We start from the raw sequence: 22,198 nt of genomic DNA on the forward strand, positions 1-22,198 counted from the left end.
ATTCCATTTCGTTTCGTTTTATCTGGATAAAAGCTTTTAAAACAATTATAGTTACGTTTTTCAACCAGTTACAAGTAACTTTAGTGATTGCTTCAGATTCGTCAAGGGAATTTCGACGGTACGTCACGTCGCTACGTGCAGATAAGCAAGACAGATCAAAAGAGCCGAATCGATAACGAGGCTGGAATGTTCTCTTTACATCAAAGCTTTGATAGTGCTAGTTATGGCTTTTTGCCCGTTCTACTTTAGTGCGTCAAGTTAAATCCAAACAAAATTACTTTAAAAAAATGTATGTATTAATTAATGATCTTTGTAAATGTAACTCTGGAATAGTATATGAACGTCGGAATATTTTATATAGAACAGATCTCATGCAATATCTATTTACTCCAAACGCCCTTGCCTACGGCCGGTGCATACCTAAATGGTTTACGTAAATAAAGACCCGCGAAGTAATCTAGAATAGCTTATCTAAAACAAAGGAACAAGACAAAAAATGAACGGTTTCGGAAATGATGCAACGAGTGCCGTAAGCCAGTTCATAAATGTAATATAGCATGCTGTTTTCTAATCAAACCAAGTTGATTGATTCTTCGGGACTATATATGTATTATTCTTTAGATCTATATAGACCAGTATGTCGATATGCCGATTTACAAAATGGGTTTATTTGAATGCGTTATTCTTTTACATGTACGTATGAAAGGGTTTTAGAAACGAAGGTAAATCAATCAGGAAAACATACGCATGACATCAAAACAAACGATGTTTATATAGAGGCGTGTGGTGGCATTTAATAAGTAAACTTATATAAGTCTCTGAACGTCATTTGGGGATCGATGATCTTATGTAAATTATAATATTGTGAATATTCTAAACGAAATATCAGTCCTAATTGGTTAAATCCCGTTCAATGTTATGATGACTGAGAACAATAATTTTAGGGATTTTGAATCCCTTGCTAACTATAATATTTGAAATTCTTAAGAAGTTCAGTCCAAAAATGGTTCATTTCCGTTTAGTATTTACTAAGATATGATGTAATGAATATTTGTCAATATTTGGTTTCACGTGACTTGAAATCGGGCTTAGAGTCCGCTTCCACCTAGGTGATATTGAAGACAAGTGTTTCCTAGGAAATTTGTGAGAGGAGCTGGCCGTTAAAGGGATGCCCGTCAATCGCATGTTGGAGATAGATAAGCGATTAAGTAAGTATATAGCTTTCAACATTTGGCATCCACAGAAGACAATGTATAGGATATAATATGGTCAAAATTATAATTTTCGCCAAATCGTTTGACGGATTTCTGTTTACTCCGACCGAATTATCAATTTAGGTACATTTTAGCTTGGATTAAGACGTGTAAAATTATATATTGCCCGGAAAATCCAAATGACGACTAAGCTATCCCGACTTAAAAAAAAATTATTTGTCTTGGGTCGTTAGATATCCCAACTATTTTCATTTTGCTAAAACATTCTAGTCTTTCAGGAGATATTTTAATTTCAAGGAGAAGTCAAGTTAGTTGTTTATGTCTGAAAGCTGGCTCGCCATAAAACATCGCACGGGGTAAAAACAAAAACTTCAGAGACATTCTTCTCGAATTCAAAGTAAAACCATTCTAAATAGATCGTAAATAGAGTATAGTTATTTTTCATGTTTCCAGAGATAGACACACAAACACGCACGGAGAAAACACGACTGGGCATTTATACACTGGAAATGGCATTGCCAAGATAAATGATTTTAACCTTCTATTAAAGGAAACATTTTTAAGGCTTACTTCTATTTCATTTCCGCTGAAAACCCGAGGCTACAAACATTTTCCGGTTTCCCCTAGAAGACAGAGTATGTTACTAAGCAACGAGCTTAATCTTGAAAAGTTCCGTCTAACTGTTGCATAATTACACGACTTCTCTACGACAAATGGCTTTAGCTCCGTCTTCTTGTCTGAACTTTAATTAGTTGGTCACAAGCACAACATTTTCCTCTCTTAATGGGGAGTAAATCAACCATTCAAAATGCTCTATGTTGTGCTGGATTATTTTATGAGTGGCCATAAGGTATTATTTTAACGATAGCTTCAATTTGGTGAGTTCTGCTGTATGTTGCTTTAAGGTAATGTCGAACATTTAATAAATACCACCCACGGGAGAAACTAGTTAAGATTCCAGCTGGACGCCGAACAAGTAATAGCATCTTTTGCAGATTAGATATTCTAGATGAGATAAGACTGACATCACAATCTCTTTGCTAATGGGGTCCTATTGTTTCTGACAGCTTTTGCCATATAAAATCATTAGAAATGCATTAGTGTTCGAAATCTTGTAATAACGCCTTTGGTAATCATCCATAGAGTGCAGTCAATAACACACGAGGTAACCTTCACGTCTTCGATGATTTCTGCATTAATGGGACCAATTATTACAAGGCATGAATGAAAACATACTTAATGAACCTAAATATTATTATTGTTCTACGCATGATTTCTTTTCTTTGTTCAAATTGGTCTAGTACTGTATACGTACGTAATGTATCTGATAGTCAATATCGATTTTAAAAACCCCAGGGTAATTCAGTTTGATTCTCTAGTGGGAGAAACGTTATGCATGATGGCGACATCATGGCTATAAAAAGAAATTAAACATCCATGAAACATGAGCAGTGAGATAAAAAGGTAATATATTTAATCTCATCAACATCTAAATTATGTAACTTCTTTAAAAGGAAAAGAAAAGGAAAATTGCGAGATATGAACTTTCCAGTTGAAACAAAACATTTAATTCTTTGGGAAACAGTCATCAAATGTCTCACAGGCTGTAAAGACATGTCTGTCGCCTTTTTAAAACAAACAATAACTTTAGAGGCTGTATTCCATCATATTATTAAAAATGGTTTTGATTCGACTTTCAATAATTGATTAAATGTCCTCTACTTGCTATATATATTTTTCTGGGATGTCTGGGCCAGTTGTTAGATACAACTTAATGACCGCCTTCCTGTAATGTCCGACTCAGTCTTCAACCTTTCTACTCTTATCAGACGCTCATTAATATATCATCTATCGTCATTTTCAAACATCGGCAGCTAATACTATCGATTGTTTCCAAATATACATATTTATGCCACACGCTATTAAAAGGTGGGGACTAGTGTATATTAGGTGGATGACAGGTTCTCGAAACTGATCTTATTTCTATATTCTATTTAGAAGTGTTTAGTCCATATCTAAGCCACCCTGGCCTGTCAAATCATTAAGCTAAGTAATGCGCTTTAACCGAATAACGAAAATATTGTATCTGGAGATTTAGAGTCTCCTTCAGAATACACCTGTTTTAAGGAAAATGATCCAGACATTCTTGAATACAGGATTTAGTAATAGTTCCGGAGATGGCGGGCCGACCAGAAATGACAACTCGGTACCCTAGAAGAGACACGTACGTGTCAAATATAATGTCAATTATAATCTGTCTCTTCATGGGTACCGAAATGTAAATGTTAGATCATGAACCATATTCCCGGTATCCCAGACTATTTCATCCCCAGATCCATTCCATGGTATTGTGGCTCTTCACTGTTTCGTGAATAATTAATTTATAAAAGTTGTAAACGACACAATCTGTGCTACTAAGATTTAACATCATAAAATGACTTAATAATAAATGGGTGCTTAAATGTTTAATTGGTAACCATACTCCTCTGTTTAAAGACACATTTATAATTCAAATCAATTTTCTTAGGTTTCAGACTGCACAAAATCAATCTATTTCCATACAAAATATTTACATTTCCACCATCTTGTTGGTTTGTTAACAGACAGTTTGTTTGACTTATCAATGTTGAATAACACAGCATCAAATAATATTTTTGCGTTTCAGACTCCACAAAATTAATATATTTTCAAACAAAGTATTTGCATTTTCGCCATCTTGGTTGTTTTCAATAGTTTGTTTGACTTTTTAATGTTTAATAATAAAACAGTGGTTAAACTTACCTTCAAATGACGTGGTGAAATCTCCCGAATAACATTAACTTGTTTCCCTTCCGGGTCAACACCAGATAGTGGATAAATCACTTCCCCAATAATATCATCTCGCGAGAACCGATCAAAACTTAAAACCACAAAATGAAGAGTTATTCCTGAAAACTGGTTGGCCGCGATTCCAAAGAATGTGAATGTTTCGTCGTAGACTGGATCAAGCGTTTTCCTGAGCACTCTTGTTTTACACTTGTGCTTTTTCTCCGGAAGTAATTGCAGCTTGATGTAGGGGTCACATCCGCCAAGATTTGGATCCCGCGGGGGTAGGTTGGTTGCGTTAGCTATACTAACAATAAGGGCCTGTTTAGCAGTATCATACTCGACAGAAAACTCAACCGAACCCAATTGTGTGGCCTTCTCACTGGGGTATTTTTCCTTTAGTAATTCCTCCTTCTCGGGGGTCGCGCCTCCTTTTTCATGTTCAATATAAACTTCTGATTTGCCATGCCCACACTCCCGAGATGGGGTTGAAAATCCAGCAATAGGAATACGATCTAATCCCCCTAATTCTCCACCGCAGCTTGGGGGTGTGATAGGACTGGTTGCTTTGGATTTCATAACTTTTCCCGTGCTACGGACGGGAGTACTTTTCCTGAAGCTTCCCGAGGTACTCTCCTGAAGTCCTTTCTTTATGGCGGTGGATAGACGATTTTGGGCGTTCACCATTACTCGGCGTCTGTAACATTTGTAAACAAGAGCTGTCATAGAAACCAAAAACACTATGGTACCGAAACATATTCCTCCAATGGCTGGACCGGACACTGTAAAATAGAAGAAATTGTATTTATAACTTTATACATCGGTTCCCCGACAATGGGTTGAAAGTAACATGTCTGTTGCATCATCATTTAATTTTAGTACCGCCGGAATCGGGGGTATTTCGTTCCGACGTCCATGAGTTTATACATTAGTTTTAGTTTTATTAGGAAATGGGTCTAAAGCACACGTTAATGTAATGAGTGTATGTAAAAGTGATTTACCACAATAGTGGCCTGCAACTTCCCTGGGTCCGTCCAGGTGTTTCTCTGTGTATAATATATTAAATTATCCATAAGACGGTGTTCAGATCCATCAAAAACATTACAATGTGGTGAGTAAATTATTTTAAAAAAATCAAGACAAAGACATTAATCAGAAGACATGATATAACTGATGATTGCCTGTCAACTTAATCACAAAATCTCTATCAAATCTCCATTTTGATTGATCTACAGCGGTTCAATCATTTCCGTTATGACATCACCAATTGCTAATTCATGAACAAAGGATTCGCCTGATTTCTCAATTACTGAACGATTAAAGCAGGCTCAAACTTTGAAAGACCCATTATGGTTTAGGTAATGAGAAAATCGTAAATATTTCATTATTCATATGAAGATACCGAGAGATCGCTACACACAGGGAGCAATCAAAGTTGTTGACGTGAATATTACGAGGTTCATGCAAAATTAATGAAATATAGTTGGACTGGGTTTATATAAATGATAAATCTGATGAATATCACGTATATCGATAGAATAAACAAGAAATATTAATGAAGTTCTTTGACACATTCGATATTCTAAGAAGTTTTAAGTGGGTCCTACGTCGCACTGCCGTTCAAAACATGCTTACACCTTTTTACAAACACAATTACTTCACAATTTACTTTAATGAATTCCCATTGTATTGCTCTTCTGAATGAAAATTGATTTCCACACATGTTAATCCATGTTCTGTGTCGGTGTTAATAAGTAGTTGTGGTATATGGAATCACAAAACAACAAGCGATCATATGCATTTTCTTTGTAGCTTTTGTAACCTACTGAAAGTCAGATAATGTATTAAGCTGAAAAGTTGACTACTACGGACCTTAAATTTTTAAAAAGAAATCTAGCTTTCAGTTTCCAATCTTTCCAAAAGGAGATTGTGGCAATGTCATGGTCTATGGCGGATAGGTGCGAGTGAAATCCTTATTATCAGAACACAATTTTTAAGGGAAACAATCACTGGTTTCATTCTTATCGTTATCAAGCACAATTCCCATAAAAATTGTTCCGCTAATGTGATTACCACTTAACTGCCACTTAAAGATTATGTTCAGAATGAAATGCTCGTTTAGTACCAATATATGTAACTTAAAAAGCTGTTTCCCAAACCGTTCGAAAAACCAACCTACGCCTCATATTCCCTCCTGTTACAATTTCTATATACCAATGCGTGATGAAGGTTCGAATACGGTGTTCTGTTTAGATGAAAGAAAACACGGATAAATTTCCTGATTTTCGGACATTAATATGAATCATAGGTTGATGAAAGATAACCAAGTTAAAAAGAAATCGTAATCTCAGAACAAATCTGTGATTTGGACAAAAAAACCTATTAAGGACCACAGCCTAATGGATTGTTTCAGACACGAACGAGCTAAAATCGAAATCGAAGCATGGTGTATTAAAGTGAGTTAACAATATACCACTAATGGTAGTTTCTATACCAACATCTATAAATATAAAATTAGTTATTACACTGATGCTTGGAGATTATTTATGTGACGTCAATAGTATTAGAATACTCTGGAACGGAGAATTTGATTAAAAAGAATGGATTCCATTGAGTTAAACCCAAAGACTGCGTAAAATAATGTTCTAGACAAAAACTAATTGAGATAGGGGCAATGTTTATGTAAGTTGAACAACAAAATGGCTTATTCATTAAGCTCAGTCCGTGGATTTTTAAAAAACATATACTACTATTTCATTAATGGATATTTGGTATTATATAATTATTTATTGACCAGTTCTGCGTAAATTCGATCGATTTAATCAATTGAATGCGTAATGACAGTTGTTGACAGAGCCATTTGGTGGGCCTCTACCTTAAGGGCTTTGTCTCAATCATTGCTGTCAGATCCCACTGGAAATTCAAATATATATGACGTTAATTATTGAAAAGGGTGATCCACTTGAACAGGTAAACATATCATAATTAAAAGTGATCCACATGGACAGATAAACATATCATAATTCAGGATATTTCAACAAACAAAGACAAATGTCCAATTTCCGGCCATTATCGGTGGAATGCTAGTATTTTTACGATGAGTCAACACCCATCCCAGGAACTCTCAAACCAAACGAATATAATTATATTTACTGAGTCAATACTTGGAACAGACACTTCAATTCATATCGGCGTTAGGCTACTATATCATGTTAAATTCTGCTGGGGGTATATTTAATATTTAATATTGTTATCTATTATATGCTTAACTAGATTCATTCATAATCCTGGTGGGTTTCGTATCCATGGTAACTCCACTGGAACACGCGCTCCACCGTCTGTCTAGTTTGGAATAATAATGCTGAATTGGTTTGTTAAACGGAGTCTTACGAAATTCTCGAGAAAAAAATCAATCCTAACTTGACCAAGGTATTGATAAAATATTTAAGTTCGCAGCCTGTCTAACTTGATTTATTTTTCATAAGCTATAAATGTCAAGAAACGCATTAATTTCGATCCTTCGTATTTTATGTTATAATTGTTTTGTATTAATCTATAATATGTTGGTGTTTATGGTAATAAATTTAATATCACAAGCACGTGTTTAATTGCATCCTTTTTCATATTCTTAAGAAAAATCCAAGGGTCTTTTTTAAAAATGGTCGATTTTTTCCAATACAATAAATTTAATTCCATATTTATGTAAATAATTTAATAGATTGATTGATCAATTCATTTAATTAATAAACGAAGCCCGTTGAGACGTTTTCTAGTAAAACTGAAAAATCAATCAAGCGTTAATGCCAAACCTTTTATATGTTTTTCTTAATTAGATCATGATTATTAAATAAAATGGTTTGTTTCACGATTTCTACGAGGATGTCCTCGATTTCAGATCATTTTCATAATTACCTCTTTGAATCAATTCGGCAGTCTTATCGAAGGTTGCCATTAGTCGTTTCAGCAAATTCGGGTGTATTGGGAAAACAAAGTTTTGGTGAAAAGGGCCCGGGAAAACTGTATTTAATCGTATACCTCATATCCGGATTGAAAATTTTGTTCGATAAAGGTGAAACAATTTGACCCCAATTCTAATTTTAACAAATCAATCATGAATAAAATGTAAAATAAGCTAATTGAATGTAGCAGTCTTTTAACAGAACTGATCTATGCAAGTTAACATTTTCTTTAGAGCAGAATTGAACTATTCAAAACATTCCAAGCTGGCGACAGAAAGGCGAACTGGTTTATTATTGACTTGATAAAATTTGATCATGTCTCAATGAACAAAACTTCTTTAAAGATAATTTCTGTTTAAAGGATTGTTTTGCTACTTGACATTTAAGCATCGTTTATTAAACGATATGTTTTATTCATAAGAAAAATAGTATGCAAAAATATTCCCAAAAGATAGACTGGCGGACAACAAAGCGTATACCTATGGCAGCTAAGTCACCCGTACTGTCCATAAGTTTTGTCATAGCGTATATAAAAAGCAAAATCTGTATACCGTACTTTTGGTGCGTAATTATAAAAATTGTATCAATTGAAATTCATGGCAGCCATGGTGCTTTTATAGTCAAAGCATTAGTAAAGAATGGTCATAATTCTAGAATTAATTAAATTTGACAAGTCTGAAAATTATTCAGAGTCCATTTGCCTCTTCATTTCATTAATTTGAACCATTCATATACATTTCAAGTACAACAATTAAACTTTCGTCGCTATATCGAAGTGAACAAGGGTTATAACTCTAGAAGTAATTAACAGAATTATTCAAAACAATAACTATTAAATGCAAGACACAGATTTGTGTGGTTTCATGGAAAAAATTCCCATCAAAGCAAACTTGGTCTCAAATGAAAGTTGGGGTTCGTAGGTACTTCAGAAAAAAATGACCCATCATGATCGCTTAGGGGAAATTTTTGGGGCGGGGTCAATGGTCACGGTCGACCAATCAGAAAAAAACCCAGTCAATATCTCAAAAACTATCAATGTTAGACCTCATAAATGTATTATCAACATTGCGTACAAAATATCTACTATGCTAGATGAGTGGACAGCGTGGTCCGATACTCTGAACCCTTGATTCTTAAGTTGCGGGTCCCCTTCCCATGGGGGTGGGGGGGGGTCTGATAAAACGTCGAAATTTCAAGTTTAATTCGACTTTTGAGTACAATAATCAACTTCAGATGTCGCCAAAAACACTGCTTAAGAAGACCCCCAACCCTTTCTTCCTCCCTTAAGAACACCCCCTTGAGAGAGGAGTTAATTCGACTTCCGCGTACAACATTAATTTTTTCGTTAAAGTTTCACTATTGGTCTGATAGAACATAACACTAACTTAAGAAGGCGAAACCCCCTTCTATCCCGGATAAGAACGACAAAACGGGTGACCCATGGGTGAAATGGCCAAAATGACGATTTAATTCGACGTATGCGTACAACGATCAACTTTAGTGCATATGTCGACCAACCTCAGATGCCATCAAACACACTGCTTAAGAAGACCCACGACCCTTCTTCCCTCCCTTAAGAACCCCCCCCCCCCCCCCCCCGAGATTAGTTAATTCGAATTCCGCGTACAACATTATTTTTTTCGTTAAAAGTTTCACTATTGGTTCACTAGAACATAACACTAACTTAAGCACGCGAAATCCCCTGCTATCTCGGATAAGGAAGAGAAAATGGGGGCGGTGGGCAGGATGAAATGGCCAAAACTGACGATTTAAGTCAACTTCAGCCTACAAATATCCTTCATGCCTATGCAAACTTACCTCTGCTTAAGCAGATCCCCGACCCATTCTTCACCTCTTAAGAACGACCCCTTTAGCTCCATCAGAGATGGGTTAATTCAACTTCCGCGTTCAACATTAAGTTTTTCGTTAAACGTTTCACTATTAGTCTACGGGTTAGTACAGGTTTTATATGGCTCGCCTCTCGGAGAAGGGAGCTGATTTAGTTGATGACCATAAAAGCTCCTGACCTCCATTCTGTTTCACCTAAATAAAATCTGTATTATTTATCATAGACATGATATTCCTAGATCTTCCAGATATATGTGATATTTTCATTAATTGCTCTCGTACGTTGTTGTCGATTTACTCACTAATGTGCCAAGAGAAGAAGCCTTGATTTCAGAGTTCTTGAAACCCGTATTTGACAACTTTCTACACCACTGGATACATCACTACAGGTTGGTACTATTATTCGTTTGATCAAGAAATGCCCGGAATCCACATATTTTATATAGGGAAAAAAACTATTATGGACAGATCCATGGTTTACCGATGGGAAATCCTTTATCCCCGCTGATTTCCGAAATTTACATGATGTCACCAGAAGAAGGCACTCTAACCGCTCCTTTCAACCTATTTTCTGGTTCAGAAAGATGGATAACACATTCGTCATGTTACAAAAAGAAGATGATACTGTCGTAGCCCTGAATCACTTGAACAACCACTTTCCAAGAATGAAGTTCACAGTGGAGAATGAAACCAACAGCAGCCGCCCATTTCTTAATGTAAAGGTAAGAAGCGATAACTCCAATGTCACTACCTCAGTGTACAGAAAACCAACACACATCGACCAATATATCTACTGTACATCTAATCACCCAAATGCATAAAAAGCAGGCATCATCACCACGTTTACTAAAAGAGCCAAAACCATTTGTGATCCCGAATCCCTCAACCTGTAGTACAACACTTAAAAGACGTCTTCATCCAACACAATGACTATTCAGAACATATGGTAAACAAGTTCACCAAAGCCACATTATCCAACCTGTCAAAACTTGATAAACCAAAAAATCATACACCCTAACCAATTTAGAAGGTTATTTAAAACAGAAGCAGGCATAGAAACCACATTCCTCAAAGGCGCAACAACTAAGGAGTTAGTAAATGCCAATGGAAAGTCAAACCTCGCAAAGCCTACCTTCCCGAAAGGCTGTGTCTACCAAATTAACTGTAGATGTGGAGAATATTACATTGGTGAATTCAAACGACCCTAGATGACCTTAAGGAGCATGTGTCCAAAGCCCCCACAATTTTTTTTTCTAGCTCCCTTACTTTAATCTTACCTAATGCTTCTTTAAATTTTTTAAAATAAAATAGAATTGAGTTAAACGTTTCGTCGACACATCATTACTTTTGTCATTTTGGGAAAACACCATGGGTTATTTTTTCTATGGTGGAACTTTGCCCAGGCACTGGCATTTAAGTGCATTAGTACAGACTGCTTTAATCGACTCGGAGATATAGAGTTCCTATATCTTGATAATACATTTATAGGGTCTAACATTGATAGTTTTTGAGATATTGACTGCTGTTTTCTGATTGGTAGACCTTGACCTTTGACCCCGCCCAAAACAATTCCCAAGCGATCATAATGAGTCATTTTGTTCTGGAGTATCGATGGACCCCACGTTTCATTTGAGACCAAATTTGCTTTGATGGGACTTTTTTCAAGGAAATAATCTAAATCCGGCAGACTATCTATGGCGGTATATTAGATTCAAGGTTCTAACGTGCTATCGTCTAATTTCTAACTTCTATTCAGGCAGTTTTTAACTTCTAGTCGTGTAATTTTTAAATTGAGACAATGTATAACCCAACTTCTTTATTGTTCAGTGTAGATTTTAATTCTAACTCATCTTATTTCTATTATTTAGACGAAAAATGTCTTCTTCATTGACGCTTTACACGTTTAGCATTGAACATCAAACAAATTTAGAATTTTTACACTTCAGCCTAGCAACCATCATGGAGGAATGGATGGCCGAATGGTTAGCACGTGCGCGTTTAATTATAAGTTCTGTCACTGAGTCAGTTTTGATTCCCCGGTTGTACGTGACAAGGAGTAGGGTCGCCTGTCCAACCTCGTCGGATTTCACCGGGTCCTCCGGTCCCCCCACCCACTGCTAAAGACCCCTACGCGCAATTTGTGATGTGCGTGGATCTCTCTCTCTCTCTCTCTCAAGAGAGAAATGGGGTTTACCGTCCACTCGACATAAACTAGGTCATTTCGGAACTAACATCTGGTTTAATTTTATTTCAATAATTCGCTTGTGCGTAGGGGTCTTTAGCAGTGGGAGGAAACCGGAGGACCCGGAGAAAACCTACGAGGTTGGACATGCAACCCTACTCCTTGTCACGTACAACCGGGGATTCGAAACCACGCCAGTTGACACAATGACGGGCTTTATGATACAGCGCGCACTTGCTAACCATTCAGCCATCCACCCCACCCCACCCCACCCCACCCTCAATAATAGAATATTGACCAGTGTATAAATATTAATATAAATATTAATTGGCTCAACTGTAAAAAAAATCAAATAAAATTATCCAAATCCTGCACTTGTCTTTAAAAAAATGAACAATGCTGTTTAGCTTATATTTGAAGTAGTATTTGCAAACCATATCGCGTTCGATGCTGTTTTCAATTTTAACACTCCGCCAAACCATTCAACCTGACTAAGAGCGAGTCGTTTGTATCAACATATTGGTGCCGATCAGGTGCTCAATAGACATATTGGCGACACCAGACGATCTCATAATGATTGTTACTAGGTAGAAGTATCAAAATTCTAAATTTGTTCAACGTTCATACTTAACATGTAAATAAATCGACAATGAAGTAGATATTTTTCGTCTTATATAAGATGAAACAGAATTAAAAATTTACACGGAACAAATAGAGAAGGCGGATTATGCATTGTCTTAATTTAGAAATAACATGAATAGAAATTACACGAATAGACAACAGTTAAAAGCCTACCTAAGTTCTCTCCAATGTCGTATGGGTTGTGTTCACGTGAAATTGTTGACGATGAAGTGACGAACGGGCAGGGACGACGACGGTATACGACGACATTTACAATGGCAAGTGGGCGTATACAAATCGTAATCAACCAGGAAAATATTTTGAATAAGTTAATGGAATTGCAAATTATTCGCAAATGCTTCTAGTTGGCTTTCCTCCTACGCCTTCCATATCGAAATAATCCTCGGTCAAATAACAAAGCCGCTGTATAAATGATGAAGAAAGTATTGAATATTCCACGCCGACAGAGATAGCTAGCGAATTCTTTTAGATTTCTATTTGAAACGATTTTAAGATTTTATCAGGATTATCCCAAAAATGTGTGTTCAAGATATTCTTACAATTCTAAGTTCTAAGTTTAGATTTCTATTATGATCTAAATAGTAAGATATATTAAGAAACAATGTAATAAGATTGGCTGTTTTTAGTCTTCTAAATGAAAAAATATATAATTGTACCACTGAACATGTAAGTGTAGTACGAGTACAAAAAGCTGAAATTGACAAAAGCTATATTATATGTTTCTAAAAGGGGTACGTATTGAAATCATAATTTCTAGTGCCTTTTTGTTGCTATAAAAAATCTATTACCGATCAGCATAAATTTAGTAAAAGGTAAGATATAAAAAAATTATTCCTGGGGTGGTACTTTTTTATAGATTTAATCAAACTATGAATAATTTATGTTAATTGATTCTTTCATTTAATGGTATAATTAAGCTAATTATGTTAATTTCGATGATAAACAAATGACAACAAGATATAGTGAAGAGATAGCACTAGAATTAGTTAAAGGTAACACCATCGGTATTGATAGTGAACCGATTACAGATAACAAAAAAATATTCTTATTATGTTAATACTATAATTATACCACATGGTAAAGAATAGAATATCTAAGAATAAAAGATAATAATTAATAAAATGCGGTCATTAGCAATGGAAATTGTTTCGTACTTTTGTTATAAGATATTGGTGTAAATCATTTGATCGCTATAGTAGTGTCGAATAAAATATATCTTTAAGAAGAATTTGAGAAAAAAAATAATGTTTTTAGTCAATATCACACATTCTTTAGAGTGTACACAAAATTTCAATATCTTTATATTATAATAGCGAAATTTAACAAATTCCAGTGCATATTTTACGACCACACCTCATTGATTTGATTGCATTTCTTGTTTGAACTAAGGTTATAATAAAAACTGAAAAGGTTAAATCTAAATAAAATGTGTGCTATAAATGCTGTCCATCTTTATGTACTCAGATTGGTTTTGTGTTATCGGTATTAACAGAAGTGTCGTTCGTGTACGTATGTAGGCGTTGAGTTATAACGTTCTTTGTAAAATGACATTTCTTAATTCCACTGGAGAATAAAGACAAATTGTGTGTCTGAACAAGACGAATATGGTCGTGTATTTACCTTAGATTCTGTACAATATTGGTGTTTTGTCAAGAAATAATGGTTTTATTTAATATCAATACTTTTTTTTCAAAAGTAATTTAGAGTAAACTGCAAGTGGACACTCTACAACTTATCCATTCTTAACAAGATGTCCAATAATTTTTTAAGAAATGTTTAAAACTGGATCGAAATTTAATAATTTAGTTTAAGGAATATTTCTATACTTCAGCTATGCATTTGTTGATTATATAATATCTGAAGACACAAACCAGAAATCTTAAAGTACACAGAATGTTCCCTTTGTTCGCACTCTAGAACAAAGGCATCTATAAGGTTCTTGCGTATGTCCACATTAATCTGTTCGTGTACACCATCTGGCGTGGAAATATCAAATAGACAAATGTCTAATTATCCGACTGTTCTATACAAAACAAATCCAAATTTATCACGTACAAAATGAAACTGTGATGTTATATTGGGCATTAATTACGTATTCTTCAAACCAAAGCTCACAAGGGATTTAGAGGTCAGAGAGAGAGAGAGATGGGGTTTAACGTCCACTCAACACAAACTAGGTCATTTCGGGACTAACGTATGGTTTAATTTTATTTCAATAATTCGCTTGCGCGTATGGGTCTTTAGCAGTGGGAGGAAACAGGAGGACCCGGAGAAAACCCACGAGGTTGGACAGGCGACCCTACTCCTTGTCACGTACAACCGGGGATTCGAAACCACGCCAGTTGACTCAATGACAGACCTTATGATACAGCGCGCACGTGCTAACCATTCGGCTATCTACAATCCCCCACCTCCCCCCCCCCAACCCCCTGGAGGTCCGAGGCTAAGAGAGAGAGAGAGAGAGAGAGAGTAGGTCATTTCGGGACTAACACGTGGTTCAATTTTATTTCAATAATTCGCTTGCGCGTAGGGGTGTTTAGCAGTGGGAGGAAACCAGAGAACCTCAGAGAAACCCCACGAGATTGGACAGGCGATCCTACGCCTTGTCACGTACAAGCGGGGAATTGAAACTACGCCACTTGACTCAGTGACGGAACGTATGATCCAACGCACGCGCGTTAACCATTCGACCACGCAACCCGCCTGAGGCTAATAAGGGATTTAGTATTATTTCAGAGGGCATAGATCTACCACGAATCCGCACAAGTTAATCTTAAACACATTGGTCCTGATCCTGAAACATTTTTCAAAAAATAATTACACTTCTTATCTATACGCAGGATGAACTATAGAAAATGAAAATTATAATTATGTAAAAATTCATATACCATTCATATACTACACTTTTTCTGGAACAAAATTAATTGAGACTTGCATCTGATACTTCATTTTCTGTAGTTGAATGTATTATGTTTCCCCGCCTATTCTTTTCCGAAATTTAACTGTCAACTGGGGACCACCCAAAGGACCAAACAAACATGTAATTCAGCCTCAACGCTGTCTTCCATTCGATAACTAATGTGTAATGGACATAACATTATATTAAAAATTCTAAAATATTTAGCAAAATCCATTTATTCGGAATTATTGGCAGTTTTGATTGAGGTCGTGTTCGTAATTACAAGGGTTATATGTCATCGTGGCTCTGAATATAACGATGTATGGCATTTTCAAGATGTGCTGCACCATTATCAGAAATGGGTAAAATGAACTGACGGGATTAGAATATGTAAATGTCATTTATAACGAGTTGGGTTTCTAACTGATTAACTTTCTGGTTCTGTGTTAATGTGTCTGGGACAAACTCGAGAGGAAAAGAAATGGCGTGATATATTATAGTACCTAGCATTGTGCATCTCTTCATTAAAAATGTGAAACAGCTATGTCACCATTTCAACGCGGACCACACCTATCGTTATTTCTAGCCTTGACTTTGATTTAAAACCATTGTCGTTAACTACAAATGTCTGACACCAATAAGAAGTCATATCACGTAGAAAGAGTAAGCATAAGCCTTCCTCGTCGGCATCACCGATCAATGCCTATAAATTACAAGTGTGTAATCTCTTCGATTTAGCTTTTTTGCTGGGATAAATTTCTAAAACACTATACATTTTCATTTCGCAATATTAAAGATACATTATGGGAGATTAGATAAAGAGTTGGCAGTTCTCACTATAATAGTTAAAAACCAGATAATGTAAAGGGAATTTGCTGAAAATTTCAGTCAAATTGATCCATTCTGGACCAAGATGTTAGCGATTGAATTTTCGGCCTAGCCTCGATCATCATTACTAAATTCGGTACGATAAAAAAAAACATAGTCTCGATTATCCATTTCATGATGAAATCATGAATGGAAGTCGAACAGCAAATCGGAACCTAATCCAATAAACATCGCAGGATAGCGAGATTTTGGCGATTGAATTTTCGGCGTAGCCTCGAACGTCATTACTAAATTTGGTACGATAAAAAAAACATAGTCTCTATTATCCATTTAATGATGAAATCATGAATGGAAGCCGACGGCAAATCGGAACCTAATCCAATAAACATCGCAGGATAGCGATGACATCGAGAGTTGATCATGGTCTGGATAAGTTAATTAATGTCTTATTAATAATTTAGATAACATCTCAGGCCTAAAGAAAGACCGGCAATAGGCAGATTTAGCTCTTGCATAATGTATGTTTAAGCGAAACTGGGTTTGTTTTCGACAGACCAATACAAAATCAATTGCATGTATATCTCAAATTTGGTTCTATCTGTGTACCTCAAATGTGTAATGTAGAAAGATACTCACTTCACAAAGAAAATAACACAAGCATAATTAAAGACATTGGGATTCCGATCATATTCTACACATTATGCTGTAGCTATCAAATATTCATATAATTTACTTAATATCTCCTAATGGAATCATATTAATATCGACTTTTATATGTTATGTTGCTATTGCTATAGGTTTATCGTACATGTAAATGAAATTTAATGTAATGTTAGACGAGTATTTGCAGATATGTAGTGCTTATTGGCGGTGTGCGTCATGGGAGATCATGAGGCCATTGATTCTACATCAGTAATTTGATTATACTGTTGGATGTGACATGCTAATGTAAAAGGGGTGGGGTTGGGCAATTTAGATTAATTGCCAAAGATTTTTGCTATATCAAATAGGATTGGGCAGGATAGCTGTTGCCACAACCCAATGTATGTCACTATGTTAGTCTTAAGTTGCAGTGGATGTTGACGTATTCTGTTTTGTTGTCATCTCTCAAAATGCTCAACATCTACATCACTAAACACAGAATATTCCAGGGGGTCAGTTTATTGGTTATTTTTTGCCCTATTTCATCTAATTCTTTGATTCAATTATACACAAAAAAGGTATTTTTCCTAAAAGCACACACGTCCCAAAGTTATTCGAATCACTAATCATGGCATAAGTGTGGTCTCGTGACGCCGCCATATTTTAATTTCTTGCAATAGTCTGAATGAATTTCTATCCGCGAACATTCGAGACTAAGGTAGTAGGTAACTAAGTTTTTTATTTTTATGGTCTTACCTTTGTGACATTTAAGGAAAATGTTGATAGATTGTATATTACGTTTAATAAGGTGTTTTTAACATAAGTATATGAACCGGAGACTTAAATAATAGCTTTCCATTAACTTTAGACATTTGATGATATAAGAAGATTACTGGGACCAGCTCAAGACATTCTAGAGAACCTTTGAATATACAAAAAGCCATAAAGATCTAATTACGCAGTTACTACTCCGGTTACCAACATAATTATCCTCTAGAGTTGTTGATCAATTTCTTCGTGACCATGTTTGTTATCTTGCCACTGATGTAACAAATGAGATTGTGCTGGGTGACAATCGCATGATAAACTATGTTATCTCTCAGGATTGTGCACCATAACTTCTGTGGATAGTATTTCCAACTGATAGAATAAGTGGAGGTGGGAGACAGCTGCAAAATTGCGACATATTATGACAGTCAAAACACTTCAATTGAATCCATTTCATTTTCATATCTTTCACAAGAATTTTTATTTTCATACCTTTCACAAGAATTTTCGATTTCTCTGTATAATGTTTAGAATTTGTACACAATATTTTGAACATTTTGTCAGTTTCATAGTCTATGGTTCACTGTCATATTTGTCGTAGCATAGCTCATTGAAAACAAACTCTTTCTTCTTTTCTACCCATATTCACCTTATGTTATTTTTTCTCTGGGAAAATTTTTCATATAATTACCTTCTCAAATCCCAATATTCCGTGTAGAAAAATTGTGTAAGGTAAATTTTAATGTTTATTTTTAAACCAGTTTTTCCCGACAAGAGCACCCCAATGGGTTTCGGAGAGATTTTGTAAGTAATTTATTTAAATCGTAAATGGTTTCACTATACTAACACGATGAAAACAAAAGCGAAAATGTTGGGGTTTTCGTTTTTAAAAAAAGAGGAACTTTTTAGTTTGGATATTGTTAAATATATTCAAATTCAATAGATTAACACATGCCAAAGGGTATTTTTATGATTATTTCATAATACCATATTTATTTTAATAGTAAATATTATAACAGTAATAGTGTCATTTTGATTTTCATTCAGTTGACATATAATTTTACAATTAAATTTTCTGACCATCTGATAAGTATGACTAAAAGTATGTATACATGTATTGCTAATGAGTACAATTTGCGCCTAAACAATAGTGGTAATTTCTAATATGTATCCAAGGCATACATAAAACCATATTGTTTATGTAGTGTGAATAAGTCAGTAATTAATAATAATACTTACATTTCCGGTGAAGCGGGTGTGGTTCAGTTGGTTTCATGGTTGTTCAATTTTTTCACTCACCGATAAAAAATGGAAAACTTTGCTTGTTTTGTCGACGCTACATATTCACTGTGTCAAAATGGCGTGTTTTAGTGCCAGAAGAAGATGTAAAAAGCTAGGGAGATTTCGTTGCTTTCAACTTCACGCGCTCTGGAACAAAATCGATATTGCGGAACGTGATTCCACGGACTAAGCAATGACGTCAGTAGGTTCATACCAAATGATTGGTTATATCGGCCTGTTTGCGCAGACGACCTGTCAAGATGGCCGCCGAGTCGCTTCTTTAATTATTCATTGATTGAATCGATTGGTTCTCGCGGGGTAATCAAACAGCAAAATTAATGAATCTTCTTGAGTATTGGGAAGCTCCGTTACCATAAATACAGCTAAGCAATGAAATGCCAGCTAGAATGATTCTGAGCACGTGCTAATCGAACTGTCGGTGGAGAAATTGGCGGGATTAAGCCCTTGGTCATTCTTATTCTACAAAAGATGGTGTTTACGTTACGTGAAGAGCGACTTTTCTATACTAACTATTAGCATCGTATTTATCAACCAATAGACTTTTTGACGTACCACGTCCCCATAATTACCACATGCCCGGACCCCGGAGGTATATATATATATCTGTTGTTTTCGTAATCGACTTTAGGCTACATCAGTCAATAATACTTTGATTTTGACCATCAACAAGAAATGGACGAGTTGGTGTTAGGTCGATGTTTGAATATGGAAGTGAGAAGATACATCAACAAAACTAATAATAGGCGGCATGCTATTTTCTTAGTAATTATTTTTTTTTATTATATTCAGCACAGAGATAAGAAATGAAATGAAATGAAATGGTGTTTAACGTCCTACTGTTCTGCTCCTAACCTGGGCTAATGAAGACGGGCATACGCCATACAGTGTGCCATGAGGGAAATTTTGCCCGGACAGCGGCACTACGGCCTACTCTTATATCGAATTCCAACTGCCAAGGGATCTTTTACGTGCATTCCAATGTATACACGGGACCTCGGTTTTTCGTCTCATCCGAAGGACTAGACAGCTATCCTTGTCAGGCCCTCCGTCCTGCATCACTGACAAGGGGGAACCACGCCGGAAAATCTGGATGAACTTTCTCGGCCAATGCAGGGATCGAACACCCGACCTCCAGGCTAGCGAGCTAGCGTCTTACCCACTTAGCCACGTGATCCCCACACAGAGATAAGAACAAGCTATTGAAATGACAATGATAACAAGTTAATCTTGTTGTTTAAGAATTTCTTGAGCATCTTTCCAATTAATCACCTGGCATTTTATCACAAATAGGACCTACTGTCTGGAATGAAATGGGACTGAAACGGGGTTTAACGTCCTACGTTTCTGCTACATCCGGGTTAATGAACAAGGGCTACTGTCGGGAACCAAATTATGAATTGTGGTCCGTATTCAGAGGTTATCGACTTCATCTACCATCTTAAAGGAGTCATGTGAGAAATGAAATGAACTGAAATGAAATGGGGTTTAACGTCCTGCCGTTCAGCTCCGATCGGGATAATGGAGACGGGCATATGCATTCAGTGTGCTATAAGGGAAATTTTGCCCGGATAGAGGTATACTCTTATACCGAATTCCAACTGCCACCGAGTACTGAACCACGGCTATTAACTTCTGCGTGAAAGACGTTTAGAAACCTTTATCCCAGTCCCGTTGACGTTAAAATATAGGTCTTGACGACAACTGGAAGTACACCTTCCCAGCATACACACGAAGAGGTGTCTGTAACTTCGTGCATCCCAAATTGGGCCCCACAATTTCTACAACCAACCCTGCGTTTAGGCCACTATCTTTATCGCAATCCCGCATTTTTCGTAATCGGTTTCCGGTCATTCGTCAACAGCATAGTGTTTGATTCCCATTTTTAAATGTTGACAGGTTACTAACTCTGGAATAAAAAAATAGTTTTCTTTGATTGGCATTTAGTAATTGAACATTATTAACACAAGGTACAATTTTATGGATACACAATTACTGAGTTTGATACTTAGCGACGTTTCGACGAGGATACTCTCGTCTTTATCAAGCAAATGATACAAATATGTGAATTGAGGGCAAATATATATACATCTTTGTTGCATATTCTGTATATATATTTGCCCACAATTCACATATTTGTATCATTTGCTTGATATCCTCGTCGAAACGTCGCTTAGTATCAAACTCAGTAATTGTGTATCCATAAAATTGTACCTTGTGTTAAAGAAATAGTTGGTCTGTATTTCGTTGCCACACAAACCCATGCTTCTTTCCGTTTAAGTAATACATATATGCCTAACCGAATGTATATTATGGGCTAATGTATGCGGCTAAGGGCTGCGATATAACCCGACAGCGGAAGCGGGCGTAAACCCCTTATCTAAGTAAATAAGCGGTGGGAGTATAACATTTCTGCATAATTTATATTCCAATATTGCAAAATATGTGCAATATATCCATAAACTGTATATTAAGGACTGGTGTGCGCATAACAATCTGATTAAAATACAAATTTATATTTCGTTTCGTTTTTTATTTTTTATTCTTTCGTTAGCCTCCACCTAGTATAGTAACGACAAGTAAAACAAAATTTTGAAGTATAAAAAATGAACCGAAATAGGATCAGTGTTTTAATCAGATTGTGCGCAGCTGGGACTGTGATATCACCTTAGGCTGAAGCGGGTATAGACACCAGAAATTCTATTCCAGTATGGCAAATTATGTGCAATATATTCAAATACGTCCACACAGACAATGTTAGAATATCACAAAATATCCATAATGACGATGTCAAAATATTGTTAATGATAATGTAAAATTAATGTATAAAGGAAACAAATGAACTGTCAAATTCATTTGCTTTACAATCCATTACAAATTGTCTTTATTACCTTAACGACATTGTTGAACGTGCAAATTTAATAGAGCACTAACGTCAATCTGACTCTGGCGCGTGTTCGCGGGGGTGGGGGGAGGAGGGTGGCAAAGTATAGTGCCCAAATCTAATAATCACACCGAAACTGACGGCAAAATGGCCGCCCCTCGTTCGCAAATAGTGTTAAAATATTGTGTATCAGGGTTGTGGACCCTCTGGAGGTCAGAATTTTCATCT

General features: G+C 35.9%; 1 protein-coding gene across 1 annotated transcript in view; it reads right to left on the reverse strand.

The window, feature by feature from the left end:
* Positions 1 to 19,186, reverse strand: part of LOC126819053 (synaptotagmin-11) — a 39,327-nt gene extending 20,141 nt beyond the window's left edge. The window contains exons 1-2 of the mRNA XM_050546867.1: positions 19,027 to 19,186; positions 3,996 to 4,801 (exon numbers count right to left, since the gene is read on the reverse strand). Of these exons, the coding sequence (XP_050402824.1) occupies positions 3,996 to 4,801; positions 19,027 to 19,063 (843 nt within the window). The 5' untranslated portion in view covers positions 19,064 to 19,186. The remainder of the gene's footprint in view (positions 1 to 3,995; positions 4,802 to 19,026) is intronic.
* Positions 19,187 to 22,198: the final 3,012 nt, after the last annotated feature.

This window comes from Patella vulgata, chromosome 4 (genome assembly GCF_932274485.2).
Source record: "Patella vulgata chromosome 4, xgPatVulg1.2, whole genome shotgun sequence".
Lineage (NCBI taxonomy): Eukaryota > Metazoa > Mollusca > Gastropoda > Patellidae > Patella > Patella vulgata.